General features: G+C 38.9%; 2 protein-coding genes across 4 annotated transcripts in view; both read left to right on the forward strand.

Moving 5' to 3' along the window:
- Nucleotides 1–6,601, forward strand: part of LOC110096344 (protein C2-DOMAIN ABA-RELATED 5) — a 20,395-nt gene extending 13,794 nt beyond the window's left edge. For all 3 annotated transcript variants that reach the window (XM_020822241.2, XM_020822240.2, XM_028697072.1), the window contains 2 exons: nt 5,901–6,174; nt 6,264–6,601. In XM_020822241.2, the coding sequence (XP_020677900.1) occupies nt 5,901–6,174; nt 6,264–6,298 (309 nt within the window). In that variant the 3' untranslated portion in view covers nt 6,299–6,601. The remainder of the gene's footprint in view (nt 1–5,900; nt 6,175–6,263) is intronic.
- A 3,928-nt stretch (nt 6,602–10,529) lies between these two features.
- Nucleotides 10,530–13,253, forward strand: LOC110096355 (elongation factor 1-gamma 2). Its single transcript, XM_020822256.2, has 8 exons — nt 10,530–10,674; nt 10,800–10,843; nt 11,287–11,436; nt 11,521–11,581; nt 11,762–11,814; nt 11,888–11,989; nt 12,096–12,615; nt 12,691–13,253. The coding sequence occupies exons 2-8, from the start codon at nt 10,835–10,837 to the stop codon at nt 13,068–13,070; spliced, it is 1,275 nt and encodes a 424-aa protein (XP_020677915.1). The 5' UTR covers nt 10,530–10,674; nt 10,800–10,834; the 3' UTR covers nt 13,071–13,253.
- Nucleotides 13,254–13,473: the final 220 nt, after the last annotated feature.

Genomic DNA, 13,473 nt, shown 5'->3' on the forward strand with positions numbered 1-13,473 from the left:
TTTATTTTAATATCTTATATTGAGAACCGGGTTGGCTCAATGCTCAAGAAGAAGAAGAAAGTGAGAAAACACAGAAAGAAGAGAGATGTAACATGAAAGTAGAAAAAGTTTATTATCTCAGTTAATCTTTGAACAGTACATAACTAGCTATAAATAGATTAAGGAAAATACAATACAACAAGATACAACTTAACATAACTGGTATGTATAGTACAAATATAAATACACTAACATATATCAGTTAGGGGGGGGGGGGGGGCCCTGCCCCCCCTTTCCCCCCCCCCCCCCCCCCTCCCATGGTTTTAAGGAGGCACTCCTCTCTTAGAAATATTGAATTTGGATAATAATTCTCCCAAAAAATTTATAGAATTTATCTTTATTGAGTGTTTTAACATAAATGGCTATTAGAGTTTTTGTGATCCAACTTATTTCTATTTTGACACAGCTCTCTTTGGCCTATTGGTTGAGAGCTTAGGCTTTTAACTAAGAGGTCTAGGGTTCGAGTCTATGTGTATGCGTTGTGTATGTGAGTTTGCCTTAAATGGCCTAAATGTACAAAAAAAAAAAAAACTTATTTCTATTATGTGTATTTTCTGTTTAGTTTTTCACATGTGTACTTTTTTTTGTGGGACATTTAGGCCATTTAAGGCAAACACACACACAACACATACACATAGACTCGAACCCTAGACCTCTTAGTTTGAAGCCTAAGCTCTCAACCAATAGGCTAAGGAGAGTTGTGTACAGGTGTACTTTCATTAGGCATTTCTTCTATTACCTTGTATAGCCTATTGCTTAGTACCTTCATTTATGTCTTTATATAGACATAAAGGCTGTAATAATAGACCACTCTCAAGCCAATAAGCACTAGAGATTTCAGTTCTTCATCCCCTTTTTCTTTTTGCCTCCCTCTCCCCCTCTACATCCAAAAAAGCTCAAGAATAGCGCTCCTCCCCCAAGAATCCCAACAAATTGGTATCAATCCCAACAAATTGGTATCAGAGCCAGGTGGAGAAAGCTTCTTGAAGTCAAGAAGGAGAAGGCAAGGACAGGCACAGAACGTCTGGTGCCACTATCGAGAGGCTCCCGTGCCTGGGTTCGCGCGGAAGACAGGTGATCACGGTCGGGCGTGGGTGGTGGACGCGTTCGCGTGGGCAAAGGCTTGGTTGCGAACGGGATCGCGCATGTCTCGCTCGGCATGCAGGCAGGGGGGGTTGGGGGTCGGGAGCTGGGCGCACAAGGAAGGGCCACGCAGAGCGCAAAGCAGGGCCATGCGGAGGCGTGGAGTGACTTGCGCGGGTTGCAAGGTGTAGCCGCGTAGGAAGGTTGCACGCGGTGCAGGGTGTTGGGTTGCTGGATGCTTGGGGCGTGAGTTGATTGCGCGTGAATAGGGCACACTTGATCGTGTAGGCAGAAGCTCAGGCGGACAACCTGGTGCCGTGCGGGAGCTCATAGCAGTTCGTTGGGAACAGTCGAGCCGCAAAATTTAGGTGGACGGCGTGGCCTGGTGTCGCACGGCTCGAGAGGAGTGGACGAGTGAATTAACTAGTGGTCACAGGAGACTCGATCAGGAAGCCTGGAGTCGCGGTGATCGTACATGTGCGCGGAGCGGGTTGTTTCTTGAACGCACAATTTTGCGCATGTATCGCAGCAAATGCCTGGGTCGAAGAAGCTTGGTGAAGCAGTAGTCGTAGCATGTTGCCTCGATTGGAAGTCATGGAGGCGCAAAGCAACCTGGATTCGCAAGCCTGCGGGAATTCTTGATTTAAGATCAATTTAGATCTTTGAGGTGGAGTAGAAGCACCAAATTATGTGATCACAAAGACTTGAGATCAACAGATTTCCTGTAGAAATGATTTCATCCTATGGCGTATGAACATCATAGGTAAGAGACTTACAGTGGTGGTAGTAATAGGGCAACCCATAATTGTGATGCAGGTAATAATATATGACTTGGGTGCATCCTGTATAACCATTTCAATAACAGGTGAGAACCTAAACATTTCCATACGTTATGTAATTGTACCTGATATCCTATATGACAATCTAATTTTAGCAGTGCTGGAAACAGAAATTACGTTGTGATAGAGTACTCAGTAGCATAGATATTGAGCTAGTAGAAGTATCTTCAAAACGACTGAGAGAACACTTTCATGTGATAAGCTATTATGTTGCAGAATGTGCATGAGATCAATATACTAGGACTGCCACAGGCTATAGCATTTTCCTAGACTGAAATTTATGTGTTGGAAAAGTAGCAATTAGAAGTTGATGCAAGCTCAAGTGTCGAGGGTGAATAGGACCGGTCACCGGTCACTGACCGGCCCAGCCGGTCCGTGATGGACCGGCTCTAGAGGGTTTTGCCTCCCATTCTTGGGATCTACCCACTGGCATTTAAGAGCAAATTAAGGAGTTTACAGAGGCTTCCTTAACTGCTGCAATTATTGGGGTTAGACAATTTTGCAAAATTTTAGACAACCTTGGAAGAAGCATTCGTTTATTTTGATAGAAAAAGTGCTATGTAGTGGCTAATAATCCCGTCTTTTATCGTTTAAACACACCAAGATTAAATTTTATTTTATCAAAGAAAAGAAAAAATAAGTGTGGCTAATAATCCCATCTCTCTAATCTTAAGATGAGGATGCTCAAGTGGATAAGTGGCTTTACTCTTAGAGACAAGATATGATATGAGCATGTACATGAATAGGTTGGAGTAGCTCCAGTGGAAGATAAGATTAGAGAGAGTTGCTTTAGATGGTTGGTCACATAAAACGGCGCCCTTCCGATGACCCGGTTAGAAAAATAGATGTATTAGTCTATTAGATTTGACTTATGTTAAGAATGTTAGAGGTAGACCTAGAAAGACTTGGGTTAGAAAATATTAGAAATGACATTTCTTTATCAGATTTAATTGAGAATTTAACTTTTAATAGGGCACAATGGAGAAAAAAGATTCATGTAGCCGACCCTAACATGGTGGAATAAAGGGTTGATGTTGTTGTTGTTGTTGTAGAGAAAAGATAAAATAAGGTTAAAGTTAAAAATGAGTTCATTACATCAGAATAATAATAAAAAATATTTTAACCAAAGGATTGGCTGTAAATTATATAGTACCCTTAGAGCAAGTTGATTATATTTCGAAACCATGCTCAATTAAGGAAATTGTAAAACAGAGTATGATATGTGAGCATTCAATGAGAATAAAATCTGGAGTGATATCATATTTCAATGCATGCAAGTTCATAGTAAATATCATAAAAAATGTAAATATTTTCAAGAATATTCATCACATTTATTATATTGATTAATGCTCGTGCCTGTGTATGTGTGTCTATATATATATATATATATATATATATATATTGATGAGTTATCACCACCCTACAAATTAACGATCAAAATGTTAGAGTGTTAATTTGTTTTTTAGAAGAGTCAACCTGGGTGGTAGTGGTTTGGTGAGGTCAGTTGCCTGATCCTTGGAATCAATGTGGTGAATTTAAATTTCATTGAAGTGGATGCAATCTCGAATAAAATGATAATTTATCTTGATGTGTTTTGTATGAGCACAAAATATTGGATTATTTGTCAAAGCTAAAGCCGAGGTGTTATCACAATGAAAGGGAGTTGGTGAGGATATAGGAATGTTGTAGTCATGTAGCAAGCAATGGAGCCTCAGAGGCGGCGGAGGCAAGAGCACAATATTCAGTTTAAGCGTAGGATTTGGTCACTGTTGATTGCTTTTTGACACTCCAAGGGAGAAGAGTACCACCTAAGTTAGTGTAGGTGCTGGTTGTTGATTTCCAATCATTAGGATCGGAGGGCCAATCTGAATGTGCATAAGAATAAAGAGTAAGAGTACCTTTTGTAATTGGAAGGCTGAGGTGGATGGTGCCTTTGATGTAGTGAAGTAATCCTTTGATTAGGTATTAAAGTGAAAGCCTCAAGATTATCCATGTATAGTAGAAGATACACAGTGATGTTGTTGTGAGAGTAAATAAGAAGAGAATGATCGGAGGTACTGAAGTGAAAGCCTTGAGATTTTAGAAATGTGGAGAATGTTTCAAATCATTTGTGAGGAGCTTGGTTCAACTCATAGATAGCTTTATGGAGTTTACAAACATGATTAGAATGGAGATGTTCCATAAAGCCTTCTGGTTGTGACATAAAGAGGTCTTCATGAAGGGTGTTATGAAAAAAGGCATTGGAGACATCGAGTAGCCGTGACTTTAATGGGGGTTTCATATGAGAGGGGATGAGACACCGTAATGAGGATTGCAACGATGCCAACAATTGATGACAATGTGGCAGACTCTGCAGCAAATTTTACAGATGGGGTGTAGGGTAGATGGAGAGTGGCCTGCATGTGAGACATTGGTGTTCCTGCCTTTGCCTGGACTAGAGAACCGGCCCCTTGGTTCCACAAGAGCCATTGGTGGGATTAAGGGGAGAAAGATTTTTGGAGTTATCGTTATGGAGGCTGATTTCCCTCACTGCACATCAAGGAATAAAGATCATCAAGGCGGATTAGAGTTAGTTTGGTGTGAATTGCAGTCTTGAAAGTTTGGTAAGTGGATGGTAGGCCATTTAGGATGTAAAGAATAATGTTCTCAAAATCAATGTGAGAACCGGCAACTACGATATTATTAACTAGCGATTTAATGGTAGAGAGATAATGAGACATGGTAAGCTCTTTCATGCTAATGTATTCTTGTGTAGTTCATTTTAGAGTTATATGACGTAGAACGAGTTTTAGGTTGAAGTCATTACTCCAAAGTGATCCATATTTCATGACAAGTAGAGAGATTAAGAATGTAAGATAAGATGGAGAAAGAGATGGTGGAGAAGAGGGCAACAAAAGGGTTTTGATCCAAGAGGTGCCAAGAATAAAATGCAGGATTTGTGTGACATCTCTTGTATCTGAAAAAATTTGCTTTGGAGGGCAAAGAGTCAAACCACTTAGATAGCCATTGAAATTGTTCGTTGAAAAGATCTTCAGGATTTGTAATCTCCAAATAGGATAATTGCCATTGCTAAATTGTGTATGAACTATGTGTTTGATGCTAGACATGAGCAATTTTAAGGAGGGGATAGGGGATTTGGCCAAGCCATGAGGTTCTGATTGGGAAGGGTCTGCAGTTGAGGATGCCGAGCTTGCCATGATGAGATTGCAGCGAGATAGAATGTAAGAGAGTTGCGGTTATGCTACTGTTTCTGATACCATGAACAAAGTTTGATACCTGTGCTTGAAGAAGTTGAGCGGCTGAAAACAAATGGTTTAGAAGCAGTAATGAAAACAGAAACCAGAGAACAAGAAGAAACTGCAGCAGCATATTTCCATAGTATTTCAGGTACATTACATATTAGAAGATGTATTCTGTAGAAAAGCTGTATTGGGTTCAGCAATTTTTTATGGTTCAAGGGTCGAGATTAGAATAATGTAAGGTGGGGATGAAAAACAGAGAGAGATTACTGCTAATATATATTTTTATATATAAATAAGTTTACAATGTCAGAATAAAAGAAGATAGGTCAAAATAATAAGTTTACAATTTCAGCTCTCAATGGTTCCTATCTTCATGCCTACGCAACCTGCATATAATAAGCCCATGTTTTCTGTTAACGGCAATGAGTTGTTATAAATGAACTCAATCGAAACTTATATTCTTTGTCAAATTGCAGTAAAAAAATTTAGGCTTTGTTTGGGATGGCTTTCTTATTGCTTTTTAAAGCACATTTCTAGTACAAAAAATTCTTGAATTAGAAATTTTTGTACTAAAAAGCTGCTTTAGAAAACGGTAAGAAAACCGTCCCAAACGAAACTTTAGTTTCACACATCATATATGCATCGCTTGCTAATTAACTGATCATTTAGCTTTTATCCTATTTTCTATGTGATTCAGCAAATATTTGACAAAGACACATTCAGCAGCGACGATGAAATGGGAGATGCAGAGTTTGACATCCATTCCTTCCTTGCTGCTGTGAGAATGGATTTGACTGGCATCCCAAATGGTACTACAATCACAACTGTGAAACCCAGCAGGGAGAACTGTCTTGCCGTTGAAAGCCCAATCTTAAAGAAAGATGGAAAAGTGGTCCAAGACTTGGTTCTGAGGCTGAGAAATGTCGAGTCCGGCGAAGTCGAACTGCAGCTGAGCTGGGTTAACATCCCAGGTGCACCAAATTTCTAAACTCTATCTACTTTAATCAAGTCAAGTTTATTTATCACTTAAACAATCATGGAGCTTATGATGTTTCTGCAGGGAGAACCGCCTCGTTGTCGAAAGCCCAATCATAGAGAAAGATGGAAGAGTAATCCAAGACTTGAGAAATGTGGAGTCTGGTGAAGTTGGGCTTCAGCTGAGCTGGGTTAACATCCCAGGTGCTCCAGATTTCTGAAACAATCTCTACTGTAATCAAGTCATGTTTGTTTCTGAACAATTTTTATGTGTTATTTTGCCTATGGAACTTTATCATGAATCCTTCAATCAGTGGAATCGCTATTTAAACACAACTGAATTATTACAGCGGAAGGAAGTATGTTCACTCTGTATCATATTTGTGTGAAGTTAATGCAGATGTCATCTTTCATTGATGTCCAGCACTTTTGTTTTGATGTTACCAGATTATTTTGTTTGAGTTTTTAGCCTGCCGAGGTATTGTTTGTGACAGTTTTTTTATCACTCCTTAAAACAACTTTCTAGTATAAATTTTTTATTAAAAAATTGTTTTAATAAGTGGTAAAAAAGCTGTCCCAAATGAAACCCAATTATATGTAGGCCGAAGAGCTCCATATAACCAATCTTTACTACAAACCAAGGCTTCAATAATGTCATGTTTTAAAGCACTTCTATATTGATCCAGTATTCTACCATTGTTATTGAATGCACTTTCTGAAGCTAATGTGGAAATGGGAATGCATAAAACATTGTGTGCCATAGCGGCCACTTCAGTGTACTTGTACTGATTACCTTTCCAAAAATGTAATATATCTAACTTAACCTTCCTATTAATTTTTTGTTCTTCAAGATACATTTCAAGTTGTGACTTCTTAGGCAGTGTAATTTCCTCTTCAAATGAGTCGTAATCCTAATTATAAATTTGTGCATACAATGTTGAAGTTAGTGAATAGATAATGTTAATGAAGTCCTAGTTGCATAGATTGAATGAATGAAAATGAAGCATACTTGAAGAAACTGTGATTTTATAATTATTGGAGGAACGATCATTGAGCTTTCAACTTGAGAACTATCTGAGCCTACTGACAACTGACAATTAGACGTATGTCGTTCAACTTTTTCATAGTTTGCAAATAAAGCAAATAGTTTCTTCCTAAACTTTTTTGTCTCAATAAAGTAGTCACCTCCATATAACTTTCTATAACACCACTCAACAAATATAAACTTGTACCTGATATCCAAGATAATTGCTATTACCAATATATAACTGAAATCAAACCAATACTTCTCAAATTTGACTAACATCTTTACTGCAATATTTTTGATGTAATCAACCCCATAAGAAGTTTCATGCTTAAGTGCAGCATAAGCCGTAGAAACACAAGGGAAGAAGAGATTTGAAGTGGGATATTTTGTTCCAGAGAAAGCACAAGTAATCTCAAAAAAGGAGCTAGGAACTTGCAAATGCTCTCCAACCTCACATTCAATGTTATTGGAGGAAGTTTTAAAATTAGAATCTAATAGTTCCAAATGCTGGAAAGCACGTCTATAATAAATAGCAGAATCTAACATGATAAATGTCGAGTTCCACCTTGTAAGAACATCTTGTCGTAATCCTTTTTTAGAGTCAAGATAACTTTGCTTGACACATTCCAAAAATTTTTGCTTTCTTGCTTGTGAACCTTTCACATATTTGATACTTTCTCTTACATTAGCAATAGACACATCAACCTCCTTCATTCCCTCTTGCACAATAAGATTCATAATATGAGCACAACATCTTATATAAAAAAATTCACCCTTACATAACAAAGCCCTACATGGGGTCCTGGTTGGGTACCTATGCTTTATTCGGATGAGCTTCGCCCACCCACACCCACCCATGGTGTCTTTTGGGATGCCATACCCACCTATACGAACAATTATTACGTCCTTCGACCGGACGTAGAGCTACGTCCGGTCGGAGCTAAAATCACGCCAAAAAACGAGAAATACCGAGCAATATCAAACAATAACGAGGAATACCATCATGTGAAGACTCAATACCGAGTTATACCGAGCAATACCGAGTACAACTCAGTATTTTTTTTTGGACAACTCGGTATAGCTCGGTATAACTCAGTATTGGGTCTTCACATGATGGTATTCCTCGTTATTACCAAATAATACCTAGCAATACCTAGCAAATACCGAGTTTTTTGGCTGGATTTTAGTGCCGACCGGACGTTCCTCTACGTACGTTCACCGAACCAAATAAAAGTTCCACCTATACCCACCTACTTTCCATATTTTTTGAACGTAGTCTGCCACGGATTGATGGCCTTGAGGCTTGCTGCCCTTTGCTATGATTGCAAACTTTCAAAATGCATATCATAATTTATCGTAGTCGCGACATGGTTTAGTGTTGCACACTATGTAGTGATAATTACAGTAATATAAGATATATGATGATTAACAATGTAAATTGATTTATCCTCTGATGTTGAGTACCCACCCATACCCGCCCATAAGGCCATGGGCATACACATACCCACCCATAGTCATTGGGTATAGGTGGATACATGGGTGGGTGTGGGTATGGGTACCCAATGCAGGGCTCTATTACATAACAATCCACCACACAAGTTTGATTGGTTTCTTAAGAACTGAACATAAACATTATTAGATGAAGCATTGTCAAGAGTAATACTAAAAACTCTATTTTGAATTTTCCATTCAATGAAAAAAGAATGAAGTTCTCCTAAATCCAAGAAATTATTGTAGGAGGTCGCCACTCGCAGCCGTCTAATAAAATTTCGCCTCATACTTTATACTTTGTTAGGTGAAAAAAAAAGTCTTATATAAATAGGGTAAAAATATTATATGGTGGATATAATTTTAGCGTTGGATGTTAGCTATTAAAAGAGAAGCATAAAGTTAAGTGTTGCAAAGATGAGGATGTTCAGGTGAATGAGAAAGTCGCCTTAGATAGTTTGGTTACATAAAATGTTGCTTTTCGATGATTTTGTTAGGATAGTACATGTATTAGATCTAGCATATATTAAGAAAGATGGAGATAAACCTAAAAATATTAGATTAGAAAGTATTAGAAATGATTTTTTTATTATATTTAAATGAGAATTTGATTCTTATTAGGACATAATAGAGAAAAATGTAGGGGTGTCAATATTTGACATGACCCCAAAATCTGACACGAACGCGATCCGAAAATTCTGGGTTAGGATTAACCTGTTTGAGAAATGGGCCGGGTTTTGGGATTCTGACTCGTTTGTAAAATCGGGTTGGTTTTGGAGGTTTTGGATTTTGGGTTGACCCAAAAATCCAAAACCAACCCATTCTGACCTGTCAGTCACCCAACGGTTTGTCAAGTTTGACTTCTCCTCGCGTGACCTTGTTTGGAGTTCGTTCGCTCAGGGCCTCACTCAGGCGATGCGTGGTTGGGGTTCGACTTCTCCACTTCGAGTCTTTGCGTAACCGGCTGGTCCGGCTAACCGTGGTCTGCTTCCGGCGTCCGCTTGCTCAGCACAGTTTGTGTTGCCTCGCCAGTAGCGACTGTAGCGTCATCAGCCTAGTTCGCATCGTGTCAGTCACCCAACTGTTTGTCGAGTTTGACTTCTCCTCGCGTGACCTTGTTTGGAGTTCGTTCGCTCAGGGCCTCACTCAGGCGATGCATGGTTGGGGTTCGACTTCTCCACTTCGAGTCTTTGCGTAACCGGCTGGTCCGGCTAACCGTGGTCTGCTTCCGGCGTCCGCTTGCTCAGCACAGTTTGTGTTGCCTCGCCAGTAGCGACTGTAGCGTCATCAGCCTAGTTCGCATCGTCCCTGCCATCATCCATCGACGTCACGTCAGCTAGACATGCACGACAGCACATGCTGCCACAGTGTTGGAGTTGTTGCCTATCAATTCATCCTGTTAAAATCAATTTGGCGGGTCAGGTCAGGTCAGGTCAACTTGTCAACCCGACAGGTTGGGTCTGGGTTCGGGATTCCGACCCATTTAGAGTCGGATCAATTCCAGGTTCGACCTGAACCTTACCCATGACCCAATTTTGACACCCCTAAAAAAATGATTCATTTAATCGGACTCACATATTAGAATAAAAGTTTGATGTTATTGTTGAATAATATTGCTTACACTGTTCGTGCATAATAATATCTCCATATACATAGATATTATTATATACAATATAATTAGCAATATTTTATATATTTTTAAATTGCAACGACAATGTAGTCGCCTCCAGCATTGGTCGCCCAATGGGCTTTTGTCCTTCCACACTTATTTTAGTATTAAAAAGGCCGCCCAAGGTTATGGGTAATGCCCATTGGATTTCCGATCCGGCTCAAACTAAAGGTTATTTTGGTAATAAAAAAAGACATCTGGATCTTATATTGAGGCGAGGCCTGCTCGGCATGCCCTAAGACTGCCTGCGAAACGGTTTGCTTTGAGCGGGGAGGCTCTCTGATTTCTGGTCTGCTCGCATCTCATATCAAGGTATCTCATCTTCTCATTTTTTGTCAGCAAATTTCGTTTTGGTTATATTTCAATTTGATTTTAAGTTGATCGGATCAGAATAGATTTCTCTTTTCGCAATTTTTGAGAATTTGTCAATTTTTCAGATCTGTGAGTGGAGAGAACGAGTAGCATCCAAGCCATGGCGCTGGTGAGTTTAACCTATAATTTCTTCTATCTTGGAATTATGTCTATACAAACGTAAAAAGCTCTAGTTTTTTTAACCGACACATATTGATATTGTACAGTTCTTCATTATTTGACTATATGTAGTTCTTCGTAGGTTTAGGTTAATTATACCTTTTTTTTAGGCTATAAAGGTATGCGGTTTATAGGTCCAAGTAAAAGTTGTTGTCCGCTGGCTTTAATTTTAGAGAATCGAGCAATTTTCTTTGCTCATATTAGTCGTATTGGAGATCTTGTTCCTTTTTTTTTTTTGTGAACATTTAGATTATATCATCTCAATTTGCCACACGCTTGTTGCTCTGGCTTGGCCATGGGTATTTTGTATGTGGTAATCTTTCAAATATTCAGATGATATGAGGCCTGCCAGATCATTACTGTATTAATAAATGGAACTTCTTATTATTACAGGTTCTTCATGCTGGCTGGCCAAACAAAAATGCTTTGAAGACCCTCATTGCTGCAGAATACAGCGGAATTGAGGTTGAACTTGTCAAGGATTTTCAGATGGGTGTTTCAAATAAAAGTCCTGAATTTCTTAAAATGAACCCAATAGGAAAGGTAGCCTTTGCAATTAAATTTTTTATATGTAAATCTATTATGTATTTAAATCCAAATTTATATGAAAGATGCATGATGATGCAGGTTCCTGTATTAGAGACACCTGATGGACCTGTCTTTGAGAGCAATGCTATTGCACGCTATGGTAGGATTTGCATTTCTTTTCTTTTTTTTTTGGGAGGGGGAATAATCACTGTAAGGCCCAAATTTGATTTTGAACCTAAACTTACAAGATTTTTATCAACTAAACTAGTTGATGCCACATTATGTTTATAGACTACATTATTTATTCAAAGCTTACAGCTAGACTCCATTTTTTTTGCAGTTACCCGATTGAAAGCTGACAATCCTCTTTATGGCTCTTCACTTATTGAATATGTAAGAAGCTTTTCCTTGTTCTTTCTGTTCGATAAAATGACCTATTTGATACCATTTTTCTGTACTTTCCTAGGCTCAAATTGAGCAATGGATTGATTTTTCAACAAATGAGATTGATATAAATGTTACTCGGTGGCATTCTCCAAGATTGGGATTTTTACAATACAATGCCCAGGTCAGGTTTGCTTTCTTTATTTTTTTTGCTTAAGTCAACATATAACATCATAGCTGAATGCTCTTTTTTCATCTCTACCTTTTTTATGCACGCTATAACTCCATAGGTGGAGGAGCTTGCTATTGCTTCTTTGAAGAGGGGATTGGAAGCTTTGAGTATTCACCTTGCTAAAAATACTTACTTGGTTGGGCACAGTGTGACATTAGCTGATATCATATTGGGTTGTAACTTATATAATGGGTTTACTCGAATCATGACTAAGAGTTTTACCTCGGAGTTCCCTCATGTCGAGAGATACTTTTGGACAATTGTTAACCAGCCTAATTTCCGCAAGATCGTAGGTGAGGTGAAGCAGGCTGAATCTGTTCCACCAATTGCATCAAAGAAACCAGCTCATCCAAAGGAACCGGCTAAGCCCAAGGAAGCAAAGAAAGAAGCCAAGAAAGAAGTTAAGAAAGAGGAGCCAAAACCTAAGGCAGAAGAGCCTGCTGAGGAAGAGGAGGAGGCACCAAAGCCCAAACCAAAGAACCCACTTGATCTTTTGCCTCCAAGTAAGATGATACTGGATGAATGGAAGAGGCTGTATTCAAATACAAAAACTAATTTCCGTGAGGTTGCAATTAAAGGTTAGTTTGCCTTCTTAGTATTTACATTTTTCATGAAATACATTATTTGTTTCATGTTGATTTCATTTTTTTTAGGTTTCTGGGATATGTATGACCCTGAGGGATACTCTCTATGGTTCTGTGATTATAAGTACAACGATGAGAACACTGTTTCCTTTGTGACATTGAACAAGGTGGGTGGCTTTCTCCAACGCATGGACCTTGCGCGCAAGTATGCCTTTGGTAAGATGCTTGTGATTGGCTCTGATTCACCATACAAAGTGAAGGGGCTGTGGCTCTTCCGAGGGAAGGATATTCCTCAGTTTGTGCTTGATGAATGCTATGATATGGAGCTCTACGAGTGGACAAAGGTAGACATCAATGACGAAGGTCAGAAGGAGCGTGTCAATGCCTTTATCGAGGATCAAGAGCCCTTTGAAGGGGAGGCCCTACTGGATGCCAAGTGTTTCAAGTAACTTATATTCAGATAGCATGCAGTGAGCTTTTAAGAACTTTTAAGTCTTCCATCCTAATACATTTTTTGTCAGTTGATTAAATTTTGCCTAGACCAGTGATGCCATATTGAAAAACTTATCGTTTGCTGTTGTGTGTTAATTGTGAAATGTTTTTTTCCCTTTAATGTTAAAGATTTTGCCATACTTACAAGTGTTCTGCTTTGGAAAGAGTGGATAGGATGGAAGCCAAGGTTTCAGTTTGTGAGAGGACTGCCCCTATGGGCTTCTGATCCTATCATTAAGGTGGTTCTTTAAGAAGAATGATCCTTTGGCTACCTAACTGATGATCTAATATTGAGACTGGCTGATGATCAAATATTGAACTGGAATGCAGCCACATGTTGAGGTACATGTTTAAGAATTG

The sequence above is a fragment of the Dendrobium catenatum genome, unplaced genomic scaffold (assembly GCF_001605985.2).
Source record: "Dendrobium catenatum unplaced genomic scaffold, ASM160598v2 fragScaff_scaffold_864, whole genome shotgun sequence".
Lineage (NCBI taxonomy): Eukaryota > Viridiplantae > Streptophyta > Magnoliopsida > Asparagales > Orchidaceae > Dendrobium > Dendrobium catenatum.

What these genes read in the sequence shown, in the direction of transcription:
- LOC110096355 (XM_020822256.2), top strand. An exon ending in CAATGCTATTGCACGCTATG is followed by an intron (nt 11,582 to 11,761) that starts GTAGGATTTGCA and finishes TTTTTTTTGCAG; the next exon opens with TTACCCGATTGAAAGCTGAC. An exon ending in CCGTGAGGTTGCAATTAAAG is followed by an intron (nt 12,616 to 12,690) that starts GTTAGTTTGCCT and finishes CATTTTTTTTAG; the next exon opens with GTTTCTGGGATATGTATGAC.